This window comes from Copadichromis virginalis, linkage group LG18 (genome assembly GCF_057382275.1).
Source record: "Copadichromis virginalis isolate Kocher_CV1m ecotype Utaka linkage group LG18, C_Virginalis_male_GT1.1, whole genome shotgun sequence".
Taxonomy (NCBI): Eukaryota; Metazoa; Chordata; class Actinopteri; order Cichliformes; family Cichlidae; genus Copadichromis; species Copadichromis virginalis.
Genome location: NC_140635.1, coordinates 10,852,357 through 10,878,062, shown reverse-complemented (window position 1 = coordinate 10,878,062; position 25,706 = coordinate 10,852,357). Strand labels below are relative to the sequence as shown.

General features: G+C 39.0%; 3 protein-coding genes and 3 non-coding genes across 6 annotated transcripts; all 6 read right to left on the bottom strand.

Annotated features, from left to right (window-relative positions):
• Positions 1 to 5,217: 5,217 nt before the first annotated feature.
• On the bottom strand, positions 5,218 to 8,746 carry rps8a (ribosomal protein S8a). The gene is made up of 6 exons (XM_085439270.1): positions 8,668 to 8,746; positions 7,112 to 7,218; positions 6,749 to 6,848; positions 6,366 to 6,541; positions 5,784 to 5,913; positions 5,218 to 5,377 (listed from the first exon to the last, which is right to left on the bottom strand). Exons 1-6 carry the CDS (start codon positions 8,669 to 8,671, stop codon positions 5,268 to 5,270), a joined length of 627 nt encoding a protein of 208 aa, XP_085295396.1. The 5' UTR covers positions 8,672 to 8,746; the 3' UTR covers positions 5,218 to 5,267.
• LOC146687340 (small nucleolar RNA SNORD38) lies at positions 6,021 to 6,088 on the bottom strand. The gene has a single exon (XR_014916623.1). It is a non-coding gene; the product is annotated as a small nucleolar RNA SNORD38 (small nucleolar RNA).
• On the bottom strand, positions 6,639 to 6,708 carry LOC146687339 (small nucleolar RNA SNORD38). Its single transcript, XR_014916622.1, has one exon. It is a non-coding gene; the product is annotated as a small nucleolar RNA SNORD38 (small nucleolar RNA).
• Positions 6,949 to 7,058, bottom strand: LOC146687338 (small nucleolar RNA SNORD46). Its single transcript, XR_014916624.1, has one exon. It is a non-coding gene; the product is annotated as a small nucleolar RNA SNORD46 (small nucleolar RNA).
• A 2,800-nt stretch (positions 8,747 to 11,546) lies between the features above and the next one.
• On the bottom strand, positions 11,547 to 19,291 carry hectd3 (HECT domain containing 3). The gene is made up of 20 exons (XM_085439381.1): positions 19,208 to 19,291; positions 18,398 to 18,843; positions 17,031 to 17,284; positions 16,798 to 16,933; positions 16,226 to 16,347; positions 15,732 to 15,845; positions 15,523 to 15,605; positions 15,243 to 15,408; positions 14,981 to 15,062; positions 14,695 to 14,877; positions 14,561 to 14,613; positions 14,296 to 14,464; positions 14,103 to 14,216; positions 13,838 to 13,927; positions 13,344 to 13,550; positions 13,107 to 13,236; positions 12,555 to 12,629; positions 12,093 to 12,174; positions 11,927 to 11,998; positions 11,547 to 11,767 (listed from the first exon to the last, which is right to left on the bottom strand). Exons 2-20 carry the CDS (start codon positions 18,746 to 18,748, stop codon positions 11,683 to 11,685), a joined length of 2,568 nt encoding a protein of 855 aa, XP_085295507.1. The 5' UTR covers positions 18,749 to 18,843; positions 19,208 to 19,291; the 3' UTR covers positions 11,547 to 11,682.
• Positions 19,292 to 20,092: 801 nt separating this feature from the next.
• On the bottom strand, positions 20,093 to 24,349 carry best4 (bestrophin 4). Its single transcript, XM_085439035.1, has 9 exons — positions 24,192 to 24,349; positions 24,007 to 24,107; positions 23,689 to 23,922; positions 22,833 to 22,987; positions 22,641 to 22,718; positions 22,046 to 22,198; positions 21,425 to 21,505; positions 21,188 to 21,342; positions 20,093 to 20,626 (listed from the first exon to the last, which is right to left on the bottom strand). Exons 1-9 carry the CDS (start codon positions 24,341 to 24,343, stop codon positions 20,359 to 20,361), a joined length of 1,377 nt encoding a protein of 458 aa, XP_085295161.1. The 5' UTR covers positions 24,344 to 24,349; the 3' UTR covers positions 20,093 to 20,358.
• Between the last annotated feature and the right edge of the window lie 1,357 nt (positions 24,350 to 25,706).

Here is a 25,706-nt window from a genome sequence, read left to right as displayed (position 1 = left end):
AACTGGCAGTAGGACTGGGAGTTGAGCTTGACTCCATCCTCAACCCGAAAAGGCCCCACAAGCTCATCTTTGATGATACCAGCCCAAACCAGTACTCCACCTCCACCTTGCTGGCGTCTGAGTCGGACTGGAGCTCTCTGCCCTTTACCAATCCAGCCACGGGCCCATCCATCTGGCCCATCAAGACTCACTCTCATTTCATCAGTCCATCAGTGGTCGTCTTTCAGCCTTTCTTACCTTGGCCATGTCTCTGAGTATTGCACACCTTGTGCTTTTGGGCACTCCAGTGATGTTGCAGCTCTGAAATATGGCCGAACTGGTGGCAAGTGGCATCTTGGCAGCTGCACGCTTGACTTTTCTCAGTTCATGGGCAGTTATTTTGCGCCTTGGTTTTTCCACACGCTTCTTGCGACCCTGTTGACTATTTTGAATGAAACGCTTGATTGTTCGATGATCACGCTTCAGAAGCTTTGCAATTTTGAGACTGCTGCATCCCTCTGCAAGATATCTCACTATTTTTGACTTTTCTGAGCCTGTCAAGTCCTTCTTTTGACCCATTTTGCCAAAGGAAAGGACGTTGCCTAATAATTATGCACACCTGATATAGGGTGTTGATGTCATTAGACCACACCCCTTCTCATTACAGAGATGCACATCACCTAATATGCTTAATTGGTAGTAGGCTTTTGAGCCTATACAGCTTGGAGTAAGACAACATGCATGAAGAGGATGATGTGGACAAAATACTCATTTGCCTAATAATTCTGCACTCCCTGTAGACAAGAATAACACAAGTAAATAAAAAAAATTGCAGATTTTAAATGATGATTTCATAACCATGTCTTCTTGGGAAGCTGAGTTAAACTAACTACTGCCAGACTCAAGAAGTTATTTAAATAGAACCTGCCTGACAAAGTGACAAAGACTAAAACAAACACATTGTGTGTCCCATGATCTAAAGAAACAGGTGACAAACAAAGTCATTGACATCTATCAGCCTGGAAAGAGTTACAAAGCAATTTCTCAGGCTTTGGGACTCCAGTGATCCATTGTGAGAGTCATTATCTGCAAATAGAGAAATCCTGGAACAGCAGTGAACCTTCTCAGGAGTCAACGCTTCGACTTCAACTCACCCAAGAGGTCTCAAAAGAACCCAGAAAACCATCTAAAGAACTCAGAGTCTCAGTGAAGGTCGGAGTTCAGTGATAAGAATGAGATTGGGCAAAAATGGCATCCATGGGAGAATTCCAAAGGCTCATCTCACATTTTCTAAAAAAATATCTAATGATCCCCAAGAGAGAAAATGTTCTGTGGACCGAGAAATTCAATTCTCTGGAAGGTTTGATTCCTGTAACCTCTGGCATAAAACTAACACACCATGGAGGGTTACGTGGCCATGTCAAAATCCTGACTTAACCCTGCTTGAAATAATGAAAACCGTCTGCGCTTGCATTAACACAATTTTAGTATTTAGTATTTTAGTATTTATTTATTTATTGTCATTGTCAAGAACAATGAAATTGCGTTTGGGGCTTCCATACAACCCAAAAAAAAAGAAGAAAATAATAAATACCCCTTAAAACCCAAGTGTACATATTTAACCCAGTGTGACTCCAATGCAATAAGACAATCCTTAGCAATAATGTTCGTAGAAATTCAGACAAAGACCTGAGAAACATGACAAAGTACAACAATACAACCCATTCAATATTATTGTACTGTGAGATATGATATCAGATATGATAGTTATCTATTTAAGAAAGAGGGGGGGCAGGAGGGGGAAGAGAATAAAGATATGATGCACCAATGCAGACCAGTTCATTGCTATTAAGAAGTTGGATATGGTTATTGTCCGTGAGAGGGGGGCAGAGAGTTCAGGAGCCTCACAGCCTGTGGATACAGGCTGTTGGCCAGTCTGGATGTTCTGGCCTGTATAGACCTGTACCTTCTCCCTGAGGGCAGCAGATGGAAAAGGTGGCGCGCAGGGTGATGTTGGTCCCGCAGGATACTGTGCACCCTCCTCAGACAGCGAGTGGGGAAGATATTACTGATCTCTGGCAGACTTGTTCCAATAATTCTGCCAGCTTCTTTCACCACCCGCTGGAGTGCTTGCTGATCGGCCTTGGTGCAGCTGGGGAACCACACTAGAAATCCATACGTCAGAACGCTGCTGATGGCACAGTTGTAGAAGTTCAACATCAGAGATCTGGGAATGTGTGCGCTCCGCAGTCTCCTCAGGTAGTAGAGGCGCGAAGAAAAGTGGAAAAAAGCTCCTCCACAGTGATACGAAAGACTGACAGTTACTACCAGAGATGGGCAGTAACGCGTTACTGTAATCCAGTTACTTTTTTCAACTAAAGAGTAATGTACGGGATTACTATAGCAAAAAAAGTATTTAGATTACTGATTAGATCAACCATGGATAATAAGGAGTGCAGGAGAGAGTACGAGCATGCAGCATTCAAAGCGTTGACGTACTGACATTACTTTGAGTTTTATTCCGTAAAAAGTGAATGAAACATTAGTGTCCACTGTACACTCTGCGTGGGAATGTGAAATTCACAGAGAAACCCCTGGATCCCCCCACTAACATGACTGCTGTGGCACCAGGCAAACCTCCACCCGCCCCACTCCTGCTAAACAGGTGACAATAGATTTAAGAGCGAAAGGACTTAGTGCCGCTGAATCTTTAATTGTAATTATTTTTTGCCGTGTTTTACTTGCATCTATTTGAAAGAGCGAGTGTAAACACAAAACATTATTTTATTTTATATGTTGAAATATGCAGAAAACAGTTTTTTTTATTTTAATTTAATTTTTTTTGACATTTAGGAGTCACTGTACAGTATCATGTGCATCAGCTTCAATAATTTGTTACAGATATCCATCTAAATGTCTTCTTCTTTTTTTAACAACGAAAACATCCATGCAAAAGAAGAAAAAAGAAGAAGAAACTAAGAAGAAGAAAAACAAAACAAAATGACAAAAACAATTAGTGAGAGAGATTTAATTACCAGTAATATAAATAATAAATCTAAGGTTAACAAAGTCTAAATCTGGCCTGCGTGTTATTATATAGTCCATCCATTTCTTACAACATGACACACACAGGTCCCTCTTGTAGTTCACATCCGCTCGTTTTCTCCATCCTGTAAATGTCCATTATGACGTCCATCCACATGTTCATTGTTGGGCTCTGACATGAAAGTCATTTTTTGTGAGGGCTTTTTTGCCTACCACCAACAAAATATTAAACAAATATTTATCGTTCTCTGTCCATCCTTCTGTCATGAGTCCAAAAAATAAAGATTTACTTTCTAGAGGCAAATAACTTCCAAATATCTCTTGTACTGCTACATGTATTCCCTTCCAATAAGTTTTAATAACACGACAGTCCCAGTAATTATATGATAATGATTTGCATTTGTGTTTCCACAATTCTTCCAGCAAATGGGAGGGTTACTTTGATTTTTGGTGAGATGTAATAAAATATGTTATCAGGCTTTTCCAACCAAATTCCCTCCAGCTCTGTGAGCTGCTACATTTCCATTGGTATGTCCTTATTGTTTTCCACTCCTCCTTCATAATATCTATACCTCCCTCCATTTCCCATTGTTTTAATATGTAGGGTTGAGTGTGATTTCATGTTTATTAACCCTTTATACAAGGCAGCGATAAAGCCTCTATCTTTATTTGAGCTGTATGCCCAGTCTAATAGCTGTTTGCTTAATTCAGCCTTAGATTTGATCTTTTTGCCTCATCTGTAGGTATCTACAAAAATCCTGTGTTTCTAACGAGTATTTTTCTTTAACCTTTTCAAAACTAGTAGTCTACCTTTCTCCATTACCATACATAAAGCTGTTAATCCTTTATTTGTCCAATCTTTGAATCTAGAATCCAATTTACTTGGAACAAAATGTGTATCGTATGCACACCACTTAAGAATTGCTACATCTTCTTTTAGTTTATACTATTTTATTACTATTTCCCAAATTTTAAAAGTCAGCTTGATCCATGGATTTAAAATAGTTTTTATTAAATCTTGCAGGCTACTCGCTAATTGTATTCAAGCAATTGTGTTTTACTCACATTAACTTTGTATCCTGATAACAGAAAATAGGTTTAAATGTTAAACAAGTCTCTTCAAGTCAAAGACAGTTGCATATAACTCAATTTTTGCTTAAAGCAATGTGCATAAAATTGAAAGATTAAAACTAATAAAACAACTTTTAGAAAGAGGCTTTTCATTTGATTCAATTCTATATGATGGATTATGCAGAAAAAACTGAATTGGGCTGAAAGTTCTTTTGCTTTATTCTGTAATCAGGTTGTGCATCATGTTTTCGAAAAGTAACTACTTAATGATAAGTAATCATTAAGTAATGGATTACTTTTTTCGAGAAGTAATTAGTAATTACTTTTTTTCAAGTAACTTGACCAACACTGGTTACCACAAATGCTTGATTACAGATTAGTTTTTGCTGCAAAGGGTTTCGTGACTCATTAGGTTTTAAGGGGAATTGTTTTTTCACAAAGGTCCAGACTGAGGTTAGGGTGGTGTTTTTACCCTTAATGAATGGAATTTTCTCAGGTTATCTTTTGGCTGATACTTTTTAACCTAAAACACACCTCATCACACTGGTTTAAAGACTTAAAACGTTTAACCACGTGAGTTTCAATTAATGCAATCCTTATGTTCTTCTAAGGAACTGATTTTCTCATTTTCTATACACACACACACACACACACACACAACACTTTACCTCTCAAATATGTTATCCAATATTTGCAGGCTACATTGGCAGAAATAAAACACCCTCAAGATTTTTTCTGGTTATTTGCATCAAATCCACTGCTAAGTGTTAAAAGTCATACCTCGACTCCAACACAAGCAGTGTTAATGTAACGAACAGACATTAACAAGTATTTGCCTTATATTTACACCAACACCTAAGCAGCAGAGGCCTTTCCTCATTAAAATAGGTGTGGGAATGTCATTCTAAATAGTTGCTTTTACTCAGATCTGAATACTCCTCCAACTCAGCAATTCATCTAATGCACTCTTTAACGCATGCAGACCTGAAGGCAGTCAGAAATCTACATTTTTATATTTGTCACTAATTATAATGTGTGATCAGTTTACCCCCAGTTAGCCTTTGAAAAGAAAATCCAGTTCTGATTGAATGCACAAATAACAGTGAAAGAGCAGACACAGTGGACAATTGTGGGACGTTTGGATTTTATTGACGTATCAAACAGCTGTACATCTATTTGCCTTTCTTGGCCTTGATCTTCCTCAGGTAGAACTCCAGCTCCTTGCCCTCCAGGATGTAGCCGTCTGCTCTGCCGCACTGGCCGGGTCTGGAGGCGATGCAAGCTGCATGAAGGAAGATGGAAGCAGAGTCAGTCACATTATCAAGGTCAGTACATCAAGTTTCAGATGTGTGGGTTTGATGTTGCAGAAATATATTTAAGGCAATGAGAGCATGTTAACGTCAGTCTTTGCATTTCTCCTGTCATTTGACCTTTCAATAAAAATACAAATATTTTATTCCTAGCAAATTTTTAAACAGTCGCTCAAAATTATTTATAATTCTTGTGGAAAGTGAAAACCTTTTTGTTAAATACACCAAAAACACTGCCCTGGTATTTGTATTTTAACACATATGCACAAGATAAACTACCACACATGATTACACTTTCATACTCCAAAATGAAAACTTTCAAACAGCACTCACCACTTATCCAAGTAAAAATAATTCTGCCACAAATGTTGGACTTACCGAGCAGTTTTCCCTGCTGGAACTGCTCTTCCAGGAGTGAGCTGATCTTGGCGTTCTTCTTGCGCTCATCGTACTTCTTCTGGGTCTTCTTTGACCTCTTCCTGTTCAGGATCTCTTCCTCCTCAGGGCTCTGCATCAGGATGGGAAAGCAAAGCTCTTTAGATGTTGCAAAAAATTACTGCACAAAAACCACATGCTTTGAATGTTCTTTTAATGAGCAACTTCAGTTGACAGGTCTTTCTCAGAGTCTTTACTATCACCACTTCCATTCAGTAGCAGAACTGGACAAGTTATCGTCATGGAAAGACACATATCAAATCTGTTATCTTTGTTAATAAAGATAAAAGGCTTGTACTTTGGTTGTTTATGGACAAATAAAGACGTCTTCCACTGAAGGGAGACGAAAGGCATTAAAAAAAAAAAAAAAACAACTTAAGAGTCTTTGGTATGACAAAGCTGCTGCATATGAAAGCGATGTGCCTCCATTAGCATTTAAAAAGCATTCACAGTAACACAAGAGAATGCGAAACCTAGTTATAACATGCTTTAACTACAAGCATCAACACTGAGCTTATGACATACCAGCTTGGCGCCCTTCTTGCGTCCCAGTGGAGTGGCGTAGTGAGCCTCATACCACTGCCTGAAGGGAAGACTGTCAACAAGGACGATGCAGTTCTTCACCAGGGTCTTGGTTCTGACCAGCTCGTTGTTGGAGGCATTGTAGACCACATCAATGATCCTGGTCTTCCGTGTGCAGCCTGAATACACAAAACCCAGGCACGATCATTAAACTTCCCATTGAATCTGACTACATAGTTTCATAAATCATTTAACTATGAATAGAGAGAAGGTGTCTTTCTCAGGAGTCTTTGCTGTCACCACTTGCATTCAGTAGCAGAACTGGACAAAGTTATCATCATGGAAAGGTGTGTGGAATATCAAAAGGTATTCCAGGAGAAACTTACACTCAGAGCCCCATGAGAAGTTTCCATTGTCCAACCTCAGAGCTCGGTACTTCTTGTTCCCACCGCGGACCCTCACCGTGTGGATGCGGCGAGCTCCAATCTTTAAAAAAAACAAAACAACGAGAACACATTGTATTATAGTTTATAAAATGATTTGTGTGAAACCTCCTTTCCTGAGCAGCAGCATGCATATGCTTTGAAGCGTGTCAGTGTAACTATGACAAGTCCTAACATTGGTAAGCCCAAAGCTTTGAACCAAAACGGCTCAAAAAAAAGACCCACCTAAGGTCAAGTTTTCATCACCCACGCTACCACATTATTCAGTCTAATCAGGTAAGAGGTGCCCCCCGCAAAAAAAGTCACCTTTGTGTTTGCAGCAGGTCGCCCGAGCTCATACTTCCTCTTCTTGTGGTAGGGTTTGCGTTTACCGCCGGTCTTGCGGCGTTTATGCCAGTTGTCCCTTGAGATACCTGCAAAAGTAAAATACGGAAAACTAGGAGTCAGTTTACTGGGCCAACAACAAGATGCTAGCAAGAAGATTATTTTTTTGTGCTTGAGCAATCAGTTCTCCAAGGTAAGGGTTGTCCGCAATTTGATTTGGATTCCGCATAAAAGAGTTTCATCATGTCACTCAAGCAATCAAATGGTACTTTAAAATGGCAAGATGTAGTTGCTTTTGCAAAAAGTTAAAAATTAACAAAGCCAACTTGTGTTGCATATTAACACAGATTTAAACTATTTTAACAGTAAACAAAAAACTGAGATGAGCCAACTTCCAGACTCAAAACCACGCAGCAATATTTCAGGACTTGCCAATAATAACACAGCTAACAGCATCTTGACAAAGTGACCAACACCAGTTTGGTTACATGCAATACTCAGATACATGCATTCAGAAGCTCTTACAGACCCACTACATCACATTGGTACCTTAAAATCTCAGTCTTCTAGGCTACAAATACACCCTAGACTGTGCTATCATAGCATTCCTAAAGTCAGGACATAAACATATTTCCACAACTATTATATATATTCGTTTGGGTTTTCAGTAGTAATCCAGGGGCCCTACATCACCAACGTGGACCTAAAGCCACCAAAACATGTGGCTAGTGACATCTCCTGTGTTCCACCCTGCATGCAGGCCTGCTAACTGTCCCACTCAATGAGCATTAGTCTTTATTCTCCAAGTGGCTGGTGCTCCACTACTCCATGTTATGGTTTGAATGTGGACCAGATAATTCAGTCCATCTTCCAAAGCACAACAAGGAACATTTAGAGGTGAAGCCCAAGGTGTCCCACTGGAGAACATGAATGCATCATAGAGCATGCAGGAAGGGAGACACGAGACAGGCCGGGTCTACCTGCGACATAGCTTTCAAAATAAGATGCCTCTAAATAGGACAAAATAAAGCTGAATTAAGCTCGACAACAATAACTAGACAAAATACTTCTCTAAAAAAGCATAAGCATTTACATTATTACGTTAAGCGTCTCAGCCAAGCAGCGTGACAAGATCACGATAGGCATGCTAACTAAGCTAACTTCGACCAGCCTAAACAGTTGAATTTGCGAGCAAAGATGTCCAACACTTCTCGTATAAAGCCAAATTAACGCGAAAACACCGCTACTTCACAATAAAACGTCCCAAACCAGCCACAAGAGAAGTCTTTGGGGACGCTTCAGCCTCAACAGCTAACTACATAGCCATTGAGTGCAGCCATCTTGGATACTCGCTTCAGATAACGACTAGAAAATATTTCTTTAAAACAAATTCAACATACTATAGACAGCAAAGAGTCAACTATTTCTATTTAGATGACAACATTTATCGCTATAGCAAACCATTACTGGAATATTCCTTCGTTAAAACATCAGATGGGTAAGGATTCGGTCTCCAGCGCGAGCATGAAAACACGTACCCATTCTCAGGCGCCGGCTAGAAAGAGGAACCGCAAGGGCTCATGGGGAGGTTTGAACACCCTAGGTCTCGCGAGAACTAACTCTTCAGCGAACGAGATTTCCTTTATTGTCTCAGAAAAGTTTCGAGATATCACTACCAGAGACAGAACAACATTACAGAAAGTACAAAATTGCTTTCATATTCTCTAAGGTTTTCATTTTCTTCTTCTTCATCAGACTGTTTCATTTATGTGTGGACACAGCAGATCATCTGCCTCCATCTCACTCCATCCCTTGCATCCTCTTCAGTTACACCAGCTTTCTGCATGCTCTTCTTCTCCTCTGAGGTCTTCCTCCGTCCAGTATATCCAATTCCCTCCTTTGCACATGTCTAAACCATGGTAGCCTTGAAACTCTAACTTTGCCTCCAAATCGCTCAGCCTGACCGTGTCCCTCTGATGTACTCATTTATAATCTTGCCTATTCTGGTCACTCTCAATTAAGGTCTCAGCATCTCCAGTTCTTCAACCTCCAGCTTTCCCTCCTGTCTTCCTGCAGTGCCGCCATCTTCATACACCATAGCAGGCCCTACTATCATCTTGTAAACCTCCCCTTTCACTCTTGCTGTTATCATTTTTCCAGATATCGCTCAAGGTATCACATACAGGTGCATCTCAAAATCTGAAATATTCTGAAAAAGTTTATTTTTTTCATAATTTTATTCAAAAATGTGAACTTTTTTATATCCCAATAACACATCTCAAGCCTTTTTTGTTTTATTTTAGATGACTGTGGCTTATAAATCATGAAAATCAGAAATTCATTATCTAAAATGATTAGAACATATAGTATATATGTTACTATATGTTAGTTAAGTCATATTTTTTCCAGTTGTGGTCTGAAGTTTACACACTCGTCATGGGCATAAATATCATGGTAATTCTGGGACTTTCATGATTTATTTGCTTATGCAACATACATCTTTCATAACTTTAAAAAAACAAACAAACAAGAATTGGATGTACAAATTTGAACTTTATTTTCCTCTAATCCACACAGGGTCCAAAATATGCATGCACCTCCTCATATATTTGGCTAAAATCTGCTTTAGCAAGATACCAGATACTTGTGGTTCTGCCTTAATTCTGGCAGGATATTTGGCCACTCTTCTTGGCAGAATTGGTAGAATTCATTTAAATTGATTTCCCTGGCATGGACCCACAATCCACACATTTTTAATAAGGTTAAGGCTGAGGCTTCGAAAGCGCCAGTCCACACGCATTATGTTAGCCTGCTTCATCCATTTCAAAACCAGTTCTGTTAGGGTGTTTGGGCTCATTGTCCTCTTGAAACACCCAACTGCCTTCAAGTTTAGTTGTTGATCCAAAGTAAAGTATAAGAATTTGAAGGTACTCCCTCCTCATTATTCTATCCACTTTGTGGAATATACCAGTTCCACTGGCGGCAAAACAGCCCCAGAGCATGATGCAACCACCATCTGGTATAATGTTTTTAGGTCATCTTTACTCCTCCAAACAAACCTCTTGTCACTGCAGCCAAATAACTCAGTTGGTCTTGTCTGACCATAAAACTTTTGTCCAGAATGTATTTAGCTTGTCCATCTGGGCAGCGGCACATTTCAGTCACGCTTGAAAGTATCAACTTTGAAGCAAGGCAGTCTTTCTTGGTCAGCAACCTCTCAGTCCATGGTGATATAAAACTCCCTCCACTGTTCCTGCAGTCTCCAGCTCATGTTAGGCTTAAGTATTTCGCTGTTCCTGAACATCCTAACCAATTTGATCTTATCTAAGAGTGACGGTTGAGTTTTTTAACAGACCTTGCCAAAGGGATGGCAGATCCAAACAAAGTATTATTTTTATTTACTTGTCCTTTTATAAATTCCATCTGTGCCTTGTAGCAACTGTCAGACAAATATAACCACAATAACAGAGTTGTTACCATTGCAGACATTAAAGACACTAACAACAAGAAACTGGTGTAGGAACACAATCACACATCAAATATAAGTAAGGGACATCCATATCACACCACATCATATAATCACCTATATTTGTTGAACAGAGAAAGGTTGAAAAGACCTCTGGGCTCAAGATCTTTTATAGACTGGGCCATTACTGCCATATGAAGTGGCTGGTGAGTGGATAATGACATGTATTTAATTACTGCTGTGACAAAAGGACTTGATGACTGCAGGGAATGGTGCAAATGTTCTGTTTATGTATTTGCATGCACGCGTCTTTCAGCGTGCCTTTGTCTGCTTCTCACTGTGTATCACCATGTTGTTATTTTTGCTTTTGTACTCCAACTCTCCTCCCCGAGTCCCGTCACGCTGCTTAAATAGAGGAGCCACGATTAAACGATGGCTACCTGCTGTTGACCATCCTTCCCTGGCACTGCCCTCTCCCTCTTCAGTGGCTGAGTCACAAACCACACCCCGCAACAACTTCTATTTTGTTTTACAATTTTTAGAGTTAGTAGTGAAAACAGATGTCATTTCAAAATGTATAATAAAAGAATAGACAATGTTAAAGAACGTGTAACACAGGTACTTTAAATAGGTTGTTTTCAGATACAAATATAATAAAATAAAGATTAAGAATGAGTAAATACATATAATGCGTAAATCTGATGTAAAATTTTATTAACAGTAATTAATTGGACCGTGTGTTATACAGATGACTTTATCTGTTTGATCATTTTTAACAGTTTGGGTTTAGAAACACTGTTTACTCATTTTTATTACCAGCAACATTTAAACATGACATGTCATGATAACTTCTTCCTGTTTTGTCTGGGTTAAATGAGTCTTGAAGAAAAATTTGATCTTTTACTGAGTTGAACACATAAAAAGTTAATAAAAACCATACTGAGTCACGTCCATGTTTCCATATAGTTATTTATTATATACAGCTATTGGTTATTTGGCAGTTGTGAGGGTATGGTGAAAAGTTGGCAAGATATCTTGATTCGACTGAGTTGTGGCGTGTGCAGCGGTCAGTGAAACAGTAGGGAGATCACTCTTCCCAGGGACTCATGTCGGTATCAATGGCCACACAGTTGTACGCAGCATAGCGCAGCTTCTCCTCACAAACTTTCGCACTGCAGGACAAAACAAGGAATAGAGGAAACACAAGACAATAATGTAACAGTGCTGTCAACTTCAAAAACTGCTTAATAATCTTTAAGAGATTTAACTTCTGTTAAATCATCAATGCATCATTAATAACAGTGCACATAAAGCACATGGGGTTGTTATACCTCGGATAGTTGGGTAGATAAAGGGTACTAGAACATGTGGAGGACTGTGGAAGTGCATCAGTCGTTTCAGAGCTGAATCAAGAAAACAAACAACAAAAAACAAATTACAATCAAATCTAAATCTAATTGTAGTCAAATAATAATAACTACGTACACTTGAACTCACCCTTGTTTGTCAGGAAAGACGTAGATAGGTGCAGGAAGACGACTTCGACCGGTTACAAACCTCAGAAACCTGCTGCGATCCTCTGAAGACAGAAATCAAGAATATCAGTCTGGGTCAAAATCTGCACTTGAATAATGCAGACACAAATACAATTTAGCATCTTTATATAAACCTAGAACCTAGACCATAAATTCACCATGAAAGAGTGAACCGAGCTCATAGACAAAGCACGATAAGGTTTATTTTTCAATCTTATACAACCCATCTTCTTCTTAACACCAGAGGATCTGCCCCCTGCTGGTCATTACAAAAAATAGCAATTTAAGGGATTTCTCCATTGGCGTCATTTTTCGGACCCAAAAGCTTTATCTGTCTTTTATATTTGGCCATTGGTGCAGAGTTTATGTTGTGAGAGCCATTTACTACTTTTTAAAATGGGGCAAAAATAAACAGTGAACTCACCATTGGTGAAGTTTGTCAGCGCCTCCCATAAGTACTGCACTCTAACATCACTTTGTTCCAGGTCCTCATAACGTGCTGGTGGGGAGAACAAAAGATTACAATGGTTTGGTTACTTGCAGCATTTTGTGACTTAATACAACTTGCATCTTATTACTTCACCTTAACTTGTACCTTAACAGAAACAACATCTCAGACCTCATTTGTGGTCGAGGATTTGAAAGGAACGTGGATAAAACGAAGATGGGAAAAGTCCCACAAGAGGTCAACCTCTTTTGTATTTTTAAAGCTACGCCAAGTCCACTTGTGAAAAAAGGTACCACATGCATACACGGGTGTACTGAAAATGAAATACAATTCATTCGAAAACATAACAGATACCACTGCTAAAATTAGATTTAGTTTAAACTAAGCTAGAATTTTATTTGAATTTATCCACTTCCAGTTGTGTCTTGGATAAATTACTTGCAAATGGTCCCATTTCACTTTCTTAATTACGACAGAAAAATGTCTGCTTATAGTCAAAGTCAGTTTAAATCCAGGCCGGACACTCACTGAGTCGCTTCAGAGCTTCCACAGTGATCTCTGGGTCTCCACATATTTTCTTTTCCACTTCCTGCCAGGTGAGCAGGTCCAGCACTGCCTGAGGAACCACCTTCAGCAGTCCCGTCTGTATGGCAGCAATCTGTAACGCACGTGTACAAACCACTAAAACATCACTGGAGTATTTTACAAAGAGTTGGCTTAAAGAGTAAAAGAAATACGGGTAATTCCAATTTATGTGAAGCCCACCTGCTGTTTGCTCTCCTCCATCCGAGCTTTCTGCACCAGGCGGATAAACTCACTGCGGTCCTCATAACGAACTGACACATTACTGCCACCGGGGATCAGTTCCACCATTGAGCCATCCGTCAGCAGAGTGGTGTAGACCAGCTCCTCCCCAAATCGGAACTCAAATGTCTCCTGGTCCATGTTCTCCATGGCCTCCAGAAGGTTTACCTGAACACATGTTCACAGTGAGGCAACCAGGAAAACAACCCATCCAATCTGTTAATTCCTTCTAGATTTTAATTTTAATGCAAAAAGAAAAAAACAAACCCAAAACGCTACATGAAACAAATGTAATCGATCAACAAACTGTAGGAGCAAATTAATAATTATTATAAAATAGTGACAATAAATTCTTGTACTTTTATGAAACACAGTCAGCAGAGACTTTTCTTCTTTCAAAGCTTTGACATTTAAATGACACCACCATGTAAATGTAATGATTTGAATATCCTCACCAGTACAGAGTCTACTGCAGCAAAGTCTTTACTCCAGCTGACAGCTTCCCCAATCAGCTGCTTCCACACAAGCCCCGGAAGAGCCAAAACCTGCAGGAGTGAACACACAGCAAGTCTGAAAAGTCAAATATCTACAACTAATAAATATTTACAATGGTAATTATCTATGTTACAATAATTTAATAAAACCATTACATTTTTGTTAAAACCCAATAAATATTCTTACACTATTTCTAAAATTGCAAACAACCTACAAAAGACTCACCAAGAAATCTTTCCCTCTGAGAGCAGCACCCATCAGCTGACCGATCCACTCGTATTTGTGGAACTCTTTACAGGAAGGGGTGGGAACGTAATAATCTCTAGCCTCAAAGTCACCCTGACAGATGAGCAAAAGACACTTTTAGAACAACAGTGATATCCATTCTGATGATAGGCGGCAATGGGATAGTGACTACCTGATTGGATGTCCGGCTGAAGAACGGGAGAGGCATGGGACACTCGGACGAGCTGGGGCAAAGCTCCTCCGACATGTCTGCGAGGCTATCTCGAAATCCACCTCCTTGGTCGATAATTCCCTCTGCAATGAACTTGCATTCCCACCACTGGTCATAACGAGCGGGCCACCTGAAGGATCAAAAAGGCACACTGGAGATTCAGATTTTAATCCTCGAGTTATAAAAGTCCTAAATATTGGACACAAGAGGCTGATAAAATGCACACCTGTAATCTAAAGTTTTCTCAAACTTGTCTGACGGCTTGAGACCCTCATACACCTGCAAGAGGAAAAATAAAGCATCTGAGTTATTGCACATCTTCTCTACACATTGAATTTTAGGCTTCCTTCTGGTCCCTACCTGGTTGAAGACGGCGTTCTTGCAGGTTGGGTCCAGAGATGAGTTGTCCCTGTGCTCCATGGCCAGACGTCGGTTAATGTAGAGTCGAGGCATGAAGTTTGGCTTACTGGTCTCCGAGTCTTTCAGGCACTGAGTGATGAGGGCTGAGCGGCGCTTGGACAGCAGCAAGAACTGCTTTATGCTCTAATGGGCACCAAAAGACACATGTTATAAAGAAACACATAAAAAATGCTTGCTGTTGTGCACAGATCATAAATGACATGTTAAAAGCTTTAGGACGGCTCACTTTGATCTGGTTGAAGGTACCCAGGCTGTAATCCCAGGCTGGCACTAGGTGCGGGAGCGCGCTGTCCAAAAGATTGATAAACCTGCAGACAGAAAGAGACACAAACTGGAAACACCTTCTGTTTACAGATAACATGGACAATCAGAACACTTTATCTTGAGGGTAAAGACCTGAGAAGTTGAAGAAGGATATTTTTTCCAAGCCCGAAGACAAATATTTAGTTCTGTAAAAAGTACATGGGGCACAATGTTCGCTGACCTACCTCTGGATAACTAACGCTCTGCGGTACAGGATATCTGGTGGGGTGCCCTGCAGACGTGGGTAGCGGACGAGGTTAGAGGACTGGAAAACATCAGCGTTCAGACCCAGATCCCTCTCACAGGACGACTTAATCTTCAAGCCTCGGATCCGCACATCTATTCCATCCTCTGTAAAAGCCAAAATGAGGAAAAAAGCGTTGCTTTATGTTCAGTGCAAAAGCTCTTGCAAAAGCATTCAAACAGAAATCAGCTAGTTTGACACAAAAACATAAAAATTCTGACCTCTACATTCCTCGATCCGAATTTCTATAACTGGTAAATGGGAAGTCATATCCTCAAGCACACACACTTCTCCTATCAGATTACTAGAAACATAAAAGTAAAAGTACATAAATGTAGAATATAAACTGTAATCAGTATGCATTCATTTTTGAACTTTTTTTTTTGTTAAATTGCAAACTGTAGCAATAATCTCGTTTGACAAAACTTACTCATCTATGGTGACGTCACTTAGCTTCTTTAGGTTGTCTCCTTCTCCTCCAAACACTGTGACTCTTTTGGGCATGTAGTTATCATCCGTTGAGTCCACAGTCAGTATCAGCTTACTAGTAAACAAAACAGGCAATAAATAAAATATTGAGACCTCAGCAGCTTATCAGTGAAACAAAAAGAGACATAAAGTGCTTCACATTTTTAAATGTCTAATATAGCAACTCTACGTGATGATTACACCATCATAGGGATAGTGCAAAATTTGGGTATAATACCCAGATCAGTTGTTGTCAAACCCAAAAACATTATATTCATACCATTATATATACTAATATTAATATATACATTACACCACAAGGCAAAAAACTGCATGTGGCACAGTTTACATTACAGTTTATCTTAATGATCTTGTTGTCATAGTCACTGCACTGTCCAAGCCTTTGACTTTATTTTTACTATTCTTTACTATTACTCAATTTTTGTGTTTCCTTACTTGACCACAGTGCCTTTCTTCATGTGCAGGCGGATCCAGTGTTGGCCCTGCATGCCGTCGCTCTCCCAGTAAGTTTCAACATCGCCATCTGTCAGGCAACTCGCCCCCCCGCTGGGATCTTCCTGTAAGCAAATATCAAGGTTTGATGAATGGACTGAATTCATAAACAAACCCATTTTAAATTCATAAATACATACATATTTGTCATACCCACAAATAATTACATGCATGTTATACTAGACTGTCTATCATGATGGTCACTGGGTCAAATTAAAGTCATAAAAACTTCTCAGATCAATCTAGTTTCCTTTCACTGCATTTTTGATGTCATCAGGAAAGAGGTCCAATGTAACTCCACCGAGAACGCCAATCCATGTTTTGCCAACGTTAAAAAGAAAAGAAAACAAACCTTACGGACTAGTTACTAGTATTCTATTTACCTTAACATGACATCACAAACTACAATCCTCATTTTCTTTTTTTTATACTTAGAAAGATTTAGACTGTTTGAAATGAGATTTAAAGTCAGTCGATGCGAGTTTCATTTGTGACGAGGGCTTAATTTTGCTCACCGAGCATGAAGACACATCGATGCTGGTCACACACTGCTTCACACTCCCCAAGTTCTCGTCCTCTTTTCCTATGTGATCGTAGAAGTAATGCACGAGGTCCTCATCACATTCATATGTCCAAGTAGGAGGAACATACCTGAAACAGTTCAACTGAGCATTAATTGCATTCATTTTAAAATCTGCTGCACCAGAAAACTCAACTTTCCATTTTAACTTTGCACAGACGGACTCACCTCAGCTTCTGGATGGCAGCCTCATCACACTCTGCGATTTTGGGTTTCTCGCCAATGTAAAGTGCATTCTCCACATCCACCACTTGTTCCCACCTGTTGCAGGGCTTGTGGTCGTAGCCAAAGAGCTGCTGCTGCCTAGTGACAGTCTCTGGTGACTCCACGGGTACCAGCCTGTCGCCTCCCTCGGTGTGTTTACACACGAGGATCCAGCCTTCCTCCAAATCTTGGCCCGGACGGTGCTCCTCCAGCTGCTCCTGGGGACAGCCACGGATCAACTGGTCAACATTTGCTTTCTTACCAAATTTACAATAATTGAGAACACACAAATCAACCTATAATACCTTTTCGAGTTCCATATTTTAAATTTTGTGTCACAGCTCATAAAAAATTCTTATTTATCTTGTATGCAAAGTTCATCCACTTTCTGAAAAATCCATATTTCACTCCACCCTTGTTACCTTTAAGCCAACTGTTTTCCTGAATGGCTTGCCCTTTTGCAACCAGAGGGTTTAAACAGCAGGTATGAGGAGCTGCATGTCTGAGATGACATTAGGGATATCAGCTTTCTATGACCTCATACAGAGCCAAGAGCTGAAAAACTGTCTGAAATAGTTTTATTTGATGCCAAACACAGGAATATAATTCCTGTGTTTGGCTTACATGAATTATTTGTATGTAACAAAACCCATTATTTCTAACTTTAACCACAATAGACATGTGCACCATTATTGTGCAATATACACTGCAATAATTATAATCAAGATTAATCTATTTTTGCTGTAATAAAATGTGGCAAAAATACATAAACCTCTCTCTTTCTAACTCAGTTGCTCGAGCTTATATTCATGATTCATCATTTTACAGAGCTCTTATTGATAGTGACAAGATCACCTGTTTTTCTGAGATTACCAGTTAAACCTAATGCATATCTTTGGATGAAAATCACTGCAGACATGAGAAGATCCTAATATGATATCACAAACTGAAATCTTCAGTCTTGCCTTTCATTCAGAAAAAACATTTGATATAAGAACTGGAATCAGTTAATGTGAGTTTCATTTGTAAAGAGGGTCAAATTTCACTACTATGTACCTAATATGTTACTTTGCAGCTCAATACTTTTATTCTTTGACCCTTTTAGAGCTGTGTTATACTGAGCCTTAGCAAAGCCACTCAGTTCATCCACTGTCTGAAACTGTCTGAGTGCTTTTAGGCTCACTGGATTATTGGACCTCATTATTTAATGTGAGCATCCACCACTGTAACAGTATGTAAAGTGTATGTAAACAAAGGGTTATTGTTGTTTCAAGCAGCACAAAGACTTTTACTGATGTCACTGCATCCAAGGGGAAGTAACAGCGTCTTACCTTATTCATTTTGACCCAAAGGCCCTGGCTATTACAGTACTCCTCCCCTGTTGTCCGGATGCATGTCCCTTTCTTTGGTTCAATGTTGTACTTGCATGCTTTCTTACTGTGGGCAGTCTGATGGGGGCTTTCGAAGACAGAGACTATGGTTTTTCCCACGGTGGAGCCTCCCGCAGAGGCACCGGAGGAGGAAGCGGATGAGCTGGAAGATGAATCCTTGCAGATTTTGTAGCACACTTCTTTGGGGACATAACACAGACACTCGGGCACCGGTTCGCTCCTCCTGAAAGTTTCGATGCACCTGTTCAGGAAGCGGATCCTGCCGAGCAGCAGGTGAGGGTTGTCGCCCATCGTGAAGGTGGCAGTCAGTAGCTCAGCAGTAGCAGGAGCTCATCGGCTGACATTACACCGCTTTTGTTTTCCTGCGTGGCTGCGCAGGGATGCTCCTGTCAAACCAAACAAAACCCAACTTTCTTTAGAAACTTTGGCTTCGTTTAAAATATCGATTAATTAAACTGGCTCCTAGCTCTCCTAATAAAATCTGAACACTGTTTGAAATGCTAGGAATTCGCTAATCAGCAGGCAAAGTTCCCTGACACAAATATCACCTCCTCCCATTAGGTAAAAGTGAGAGCGCTAACATTAGCATGCTACCAGGGTGTTCAGTAAACGAGTCCATCCCTCACCGCAGCTGTCATCAACAACCCTGGCGGCCAGCTAGGCTCATATTTAACAAAACTTCACGGGACATGAACATTTCACGGAGTAAGAAGTGTGGTCAATTCTTAAAAACAGTAGATACCAACGTACCTGCTGACAAGTGTCCCGCACCCTGTTACAGATTCTATGGTTTTCTGACAACACGGAAGAGCAAAGACTCTTCTGATCCTTCCGGCCTTCCGTCGCTGTTTCCTTTACAAAATAAAAGCTTCTCAGTCGAGTATTTAATTTTCTTAACTTTTGAAGGCTGAACTCCGAAAATAATTGCCAGAAAGTTCACATTTTTCGAACCCTGACTGTTTATCCAACCTTCCAACACAACTTAAAAAAAAAGAAATTAAAAATAAATCTGCATGGATGAGTTTTAATTGGTATTTGCTACAGCCGGGATTTTTGCGAAATTCATTGATTAATATGTTTTTATAAAAACTCATAAAAACTCGTGTCAGATACGATTAAATACATTAGTGTGATCTAAGTGTAAAGAATAAACTGCAACTTTAATATCATTATTGTTAGTGTTGTTGTTGTTAAGGGAAATCACGTGGATTTATGTAAATACAGTTATAGCAAGGGAGGATTACTTACTGAACAAAGGCTTCAGACCTCCAAGGCTTTCACAATCAAAGGTTTACTATGGATTGAGTTAAATACACCTTTTTAATAGCATTAATCACATCTTACAGAGCCTGTGTGGAAGACAAACCTATTTCAGTATATTCAACAATCATAAACATTCATAATTTTCATTATACCGATAAAGTTTTCATTTATGAAAGACTTACAGTCATCAGGGTTTTACAGTGTTTTCAGTCACAGTGTTTTCTGCTTTGAAACACTTTAGCTCCCTCCAAATAGTTTTTAGCCACTTAAAGTAAATTGCACAATAATGATAATAATAACATATTTTTCATCTGGAATTTTATTTACTCAAGAATATCAGACATTTTTTTCTCATAATACATAGATTTCTGACAGATAGGATAAAATGGGTCTCTGACACAGTACTAAGCAAACAGGAGATCTAATAGTTAATAATTAAATAAATAATTAGTTTTGTGCTTAATTTCCAAAAATGTCTACAAATAAAATCTGAAAAGGATGAAATCTTATTGTAGTTCACAGTTTAAAACAAGCGAGACCTTTCAATGTCACATTTCCACCTCCCCAAAAAATGTTTTCAAACATTTTTTTGTCATGTTTACAATAAACGTTTTCAAAAACATGACAGCAAGTATCAATTAGTTGTGTTCAATTAAAACTTTAATTAGTCCCCTTTCTTGTTCTTTGTGAGTGATCACATCTATTTCCCTTTCATCATCCCCGTCTGCCTCGTTTGGGTTTGACGAGACTTCCTTCAGAGAAGAGAGGCTCCCACTGCGCAGGATGCCTTTACCCCACTGCAGAAGGCTGTTGAGCCCATCACTCACAGAGCCCTGAAGGTGCAAATGCTGTTTGTTCATAGGAGTGCCTCCAGGCTGGTGAATCTCTAGATCTTCAGCACTCATCCTGAAAACATGGAAGATACTTTAAACCCAAAGATGGCAGTGGTTGTGATTTATTTAGGAATGTAAAATCAAGCTATTACAACAAACTGTCCAGAATGGAAGTGTTAAATAAATTTTAAGTATAAAAATATACTTACATTTTCAAAATTGTAACTGAAAATTATGATATATTCCCATTATCATTATGTAATATTATCATTATTATTATATTATATTATCATTATCATATGGATTAAAATTTTTATAAAAAATGAAAAAGATTTTTGACAAGCTACAAAAAAAAAAGAAAAATCAAGATAATCATAGAAGGATTGATATATAATTCCAGTTCTACTTATAAATAGAGTTCACAAATATTTACATTTTGAATAAAATACACACACACATATATATAACATAACATAACAAGATGAAAGAGGTGGCTTGGGTGAGGGAAGTCTGGGCTTCTCTGCTCAGGCCGCTGCCCCCGCTACCCGAACCCCATAAGGTTCGGGTAGGGTGGATGGATGGATGAATGGATGGATATACTCATATATCTTAAATTCCATCCCTCTCACTTTACCTCATGTCATAAGTGGAGCCTTTGAATGCTGGTCTGAGGCTCTCCGCTGCTGTCGACAGAGTGTAAGGGATGGAGAAGTGTCTCTGCATCCAGTGTTTGTCCTTCACCATTGGAGCCAGATTCTGGTACATGTCGTCCACAGCCAGCATTGACACCTGCGGGAGAAAGAAAGAGATTTAACATCTCATTCTAGGTTTCTAGTAGTCATAATTAGAGGGAATGTCTGAAGGGGAAAACCTGAAAGTTTCTGTCAATCAACTGGTTCGTTTCAAAGTCATCATCATCTTCGCCAAATGGATTGATGATCAGCTCTCCCACCTACAAAACAGAAACAGAAACTGGACAAGCAAACAGTGGGAAAAAAAACTGCATGCGTCAGTGCTTCAGCATGCCTTTCTCCATGCAGCTGTGATATTCAGTAAACATCTCAGTCTACTGTTCCCAACTGATGGGTCAGGGGCCTCCAATTGGTCACCAGATAACTTAGAGGGTTTATGAGTTGAACAAAGAAAGTTCGCATACATAAGCTTGGCGTAGTTGTATTAGTTATTCAAGTAAAACCAAAAGACAATCTTGATAGGAAATCTCTTTTTAGAACAGCAGCAACAAAGACCTCAGCATCACATCATTGTTATTTTTTTTACTTTTCAACTGCTGTGAACAACCAATTTATGCTCATAAGGTGTATTTTATGAGCTTATTGGATGTCTTTTTTTTTTAAAGTAAAATCATACAAAACCACAATGTTAAAACTGTCACAAAAAATAAAAAGTACATATTTCCCTCTGAAATATGATAAGACTATATTATAGAGCCTGGAATGGAAGTGTGCACTTATACATGATGGTGCTGTGTTACCTTGAGCCAGCCAGTGTAAAAGAAGAACTGCAGCAGGGTAAAAACAGGGACGTACAAGTCCAGTCTGTGGTCCTTGTAACCTTTCTCGGGATTCAGGAATTGTCGGCCAATCACACAGAAGCCAAAAAATGAGTAAACTGCAATAGTTACTACCTACACAGAAAAAAAACCCAATGAGATAGAAAATTAGGGGTTGCTAAGTACAGTTGTGTCTCAGAAGGTAGAATCATCTGGTGATTTATATGAAATTGATGAAATCTGACAAGCACATATGTTGTTGAAAAGAAACAGCAGAAAGGTTTTGTCATGTAAAAAAACACATTTTATGTAATGATCTAGGCAAAAAACCTGAACTGGTCATGAGTTAAAGAAGCATATCCATGTGCACCACTAATATGATTCAGGACAACAGCAACATTACATGCTGATGGTTGGTTTAATCTATAAAAAAATCTAAAAAGAATCCAAGTTTTATTTGATAATTCCTTAATATGTTCTAGATATAAAAATCTTTGAATGTATTTAGTTATGAATCAAGTCTATAGTGATGTACAGCACTTAAATGAATGGCTCATATTTCATTGGCTGATCGTACCTGAGTGTAGACCAGAGGGATGCTTATCCAGTCGTAGTGGAACAGCAGACTGCACTTTGCTCTGTAGTTATTGAGTTCCTGCAGATGTAGTACAGCAGTGGAGTTTACGCACACTTTAGAGCCATAGATTATTTGTAAGTCATAGAAAATGTGTAGGTCTGCTCTTGTTGCATTCTTTAGTAAACTCCTCACATCCATCAGCAGCCTCAGAGCTATGTCGTCCCTCACTCGGCCCTCCTCTCTCGCTCTGGACGCCAGGTTTGAAAACCACGTCAGAGGCATCCAGTACTTGTTGAAGTCAGAGTGCAGTGACTCAAACTTTTTCAGCTCCTCCAAGGTCATAAATCCTGCCCACGTATTAGACACACTTAGTTAACATGATATATGAAACCATTAAATTACTGACAGCAATTAAAGTGACAGCAATAAACTGAACTGCATAACACTGAAATGTTAGTATTAGGATTTTATTCACTTTAAAATACAATGAAGTAAATGTGTTTGAGTTTTGGTCTGTTAGTTAAACTAAACAAGACTGAGAATCATGATGGCTGTTCTTTTTTTTTCCATTTTTCCCCCCGTTGTAACTGACAAAATACTTGTATTCCAAAAGCCCCACTGCCCAACTCAATCTTAATCACACATTTTTACTAAATGGACAAACTCCTTATCCCTGTGAGGTGTACAGTGGTATATTGTGACCTATAAAAACAATTCTCTTGGCTGAACTCTTCCCTGTTTTAGTGCTAAAAATATATATTTCTGTGTGTTTATAAGTATTTGATGTGTAGAAAAAACTTATTTCAGCATTATTTTGTAACTTATAACTAAGATTTGGTGAAGTAAAAAGATGCCTGTGAGAAGTACAAAAGGAAGAAGTCTTGAGTAATGAGCCCTTTATTTTTTCCTCAGTATTGTCTATATTGGAAGCACTCTGTCTTTCTTACTGGTACATTCAGCAATTATTATATGGTTGAATATGGTGCAAAAGGTACATTTGAGATTTTTAAAATTAACTCGACTTTTGATTAAGAACTGTTGCTCTCACCAGCCTCCACAATGTGGTCCAAAGTTGGGAACCGCTTGTGAACTCTTGTGCTAATGGAGCGGAGAATAAGGACTGAAGATAAATTGGCATATCTCATGAGGGTTCGTCTCAGCAGACGGCCCTTCTCATCAGTCCCGTGGACGTTCCCAGACACCACCATCATCAGGTTGTCAGGCAGTGGGAAGCTGGTGTACTGACCCCACCACCTATTAAAGGCCAAGGTCACATAGAAACCTAGAATAAAACAAAAAAAAGAGAGAAAGTTCATGCATATGATTTTTTTTTTAGTTCTTTAACTGCTGTATGATTCATTCTTACCAAGCACAAACAAAACAGGGATGTAGTTGGTGTTGGTGAACTGATCACAGTAAAGGGCGATACGCTCAAACAGATCCTGCTGCCTCCGTGTGAGGAGAAACCTGTGGAGCAAATTAAAATTGTCACTGCGAGACAAACAAGCAAAGCTAGGTAAGAGTAAGAGCGGTATGAAAATGTGAATTTACCTGTAAAACAAACTGAAAAACAAATAAACACTACAAAACACCAGTAACTCCTTGTAGAGCAGCCTGTAGATGCTTCCCTTCCACCTGAACAGGAGCCTGGAAAAGCCAGCAAACCTGGCATTGGCCACCTCAAGACTGTAGGAAACTGTCATGTTTAAGCACCAAATCCCTGAAAAGCATTAAAAGGCATTTAAATGTATGTTTAATAATTACATATACATAAAAGACTTTTTAAGACCTGTCCTACCTCCACCTGTGCTGAATCCTGTTGTCCTGAGAAAAAAGTTTCTTCCTCTGGGCCTGAATTTAAAGCTCTCTGTGGCGCTGTCATAAATTAACACCTTAGTTTTATTACTTGGGAACCTGCAGCCTAAGTGAAACACACCTACGGTTACAGACTGCATGAAAACATCTCTTTTTAAGCTCACATAACTGGTTTGAGTGATCAGCAATCAAGTTATTATTCAGTAAAACCTTCCAGTAAAAGTTATAATCTATAAGGTTCTCAGTCAACACAAAAGTGTTAATAATTATTGTGTTAATTCCTCCTGTTAGTGCTGAGCTGACTTAAATATTTTTAAAAAGTTAAATTATTCTTACAGCTGTCATTTATTCTAAAAAAAAAAAAAAAAGATAAATAATAATTAATGATACACAAAAGCAAAAAACAAAACAAAAGACAAAAAAAATCTAGTGTTGTATCACATTAAGCAAACAGAAACACTAAATTATTACATGTCAGAGGCAGTTGGGCTTAAAAAATATATTTTATTTATATACAAATTATACATATACCTGTATAGGGCAGCAAGGTGTCATGGTGTTTAGCACTGTTAGCTCACAACAAGAAAGTCTGAATCCAGCATCTGTCCGAGGCCTTTCTATGTGGAGTTTGCAAGTCCAAAAACGTGAAGTTAGTGGGTTAGGTTAACTGGTGACTCTAAATGGCCCATAGGTGTGACTTTGAGTGTGAATGGTTGTCTGTCTCTCTGTGTTAGCCCTGTGACAGACGGATGACCTGTCCAGGGTGTACCCCGCCTCTCACCCCGTGCCAGCTCCAGTCCCCCCCTGACCCTGAAGTGGAGACGTGAAAGAGGATAGATGGATGGATAAGCTATATAAATTTAGATTTTTAATGAAACTTGTACGCAAACAATTGGACTGCAGCTTCTTCTAAACTATGTATGATTTATCACACTCAGGAATGCATTTTTTATAAGAGCAGACTTTATAATAATCGTGTATAATGTTACATAATGACGTCATTACAGCTCATATTGGATTGTAATCTTTGCAGGGGAATAGCTCTTTATATGACTTCTAAATATTTAGAATTGAGGATTTATTTTATGATCAAGACTGCCATCTGTTTTATAAATGTATCCATTTTATGTGCGTATTTGAGAGGATTATATCAGCTGTGTCAGTTTTACTGTTTGATGATGTATTTATTACTGTTATTGACTTGCTTCGTCTAGTTATCCGTAAGGCTGAATTACGTTTTAAAAAACTTGC

Coding starts and splice junctions, on each gene's coding strand:
- hectd3 (XM_085439381.1), bottom strand. CDS start 18,748: ATGGGCGACAACCCTCACCTGCTGCTCGGCAGGATCCGCTTCCTGAAC. Junction 15,606..15,731: donor AGTGACGTCACCATAGATGA/GTAAGTTTTGTC, acceptor TTATGTTTCTAG/TAATCTGATAGGAGAAGTGT. Junction 11,999..12,092: donor GTCTTTCCTGACAAACAAGG/GTGAGTTCAAGT, acceptor TTCTTGATTCAG/CTCTGAAACGACTGATGCAC.
- rps8a (XM_085439270.1), bottom strand. Junction 6,849..7,111: donor GACCTGCTGCAAACACAAAG/GTGACTTTTTTT, acceptor TTTTTTTTAAAG/ATTGGAGCTCGCCGCATCCA. Junction 6,542..6,748: donor CTTCTCATGGGGCTCTGAGT/GTAAGTTTCTCC, acceptor TTGTGTATTCAG/GCTGCACACGGAAGACCAGG.
- best4 (XM_085439035.1), bottom strand. CDS start 24,343: ATGACAGTTTCCTACAGTCTTGAGGTGGCCAATGCCAGGTTTGCTGGC. Junction 22,199..22,640: donor TCCCTCTGGTCTACACTCAG/GTACGATCAGCC, acceptor TTTTCTGTGTAG/GTAGTAACTATTGCAGTTTA. Junction 20,627..21,187: donor GGCTCCACTTATGACATGAG/GTAAAGTGAGAG, acceptor CCATGTTTTCAG/GATGAGTGCTGAAGATCTAG.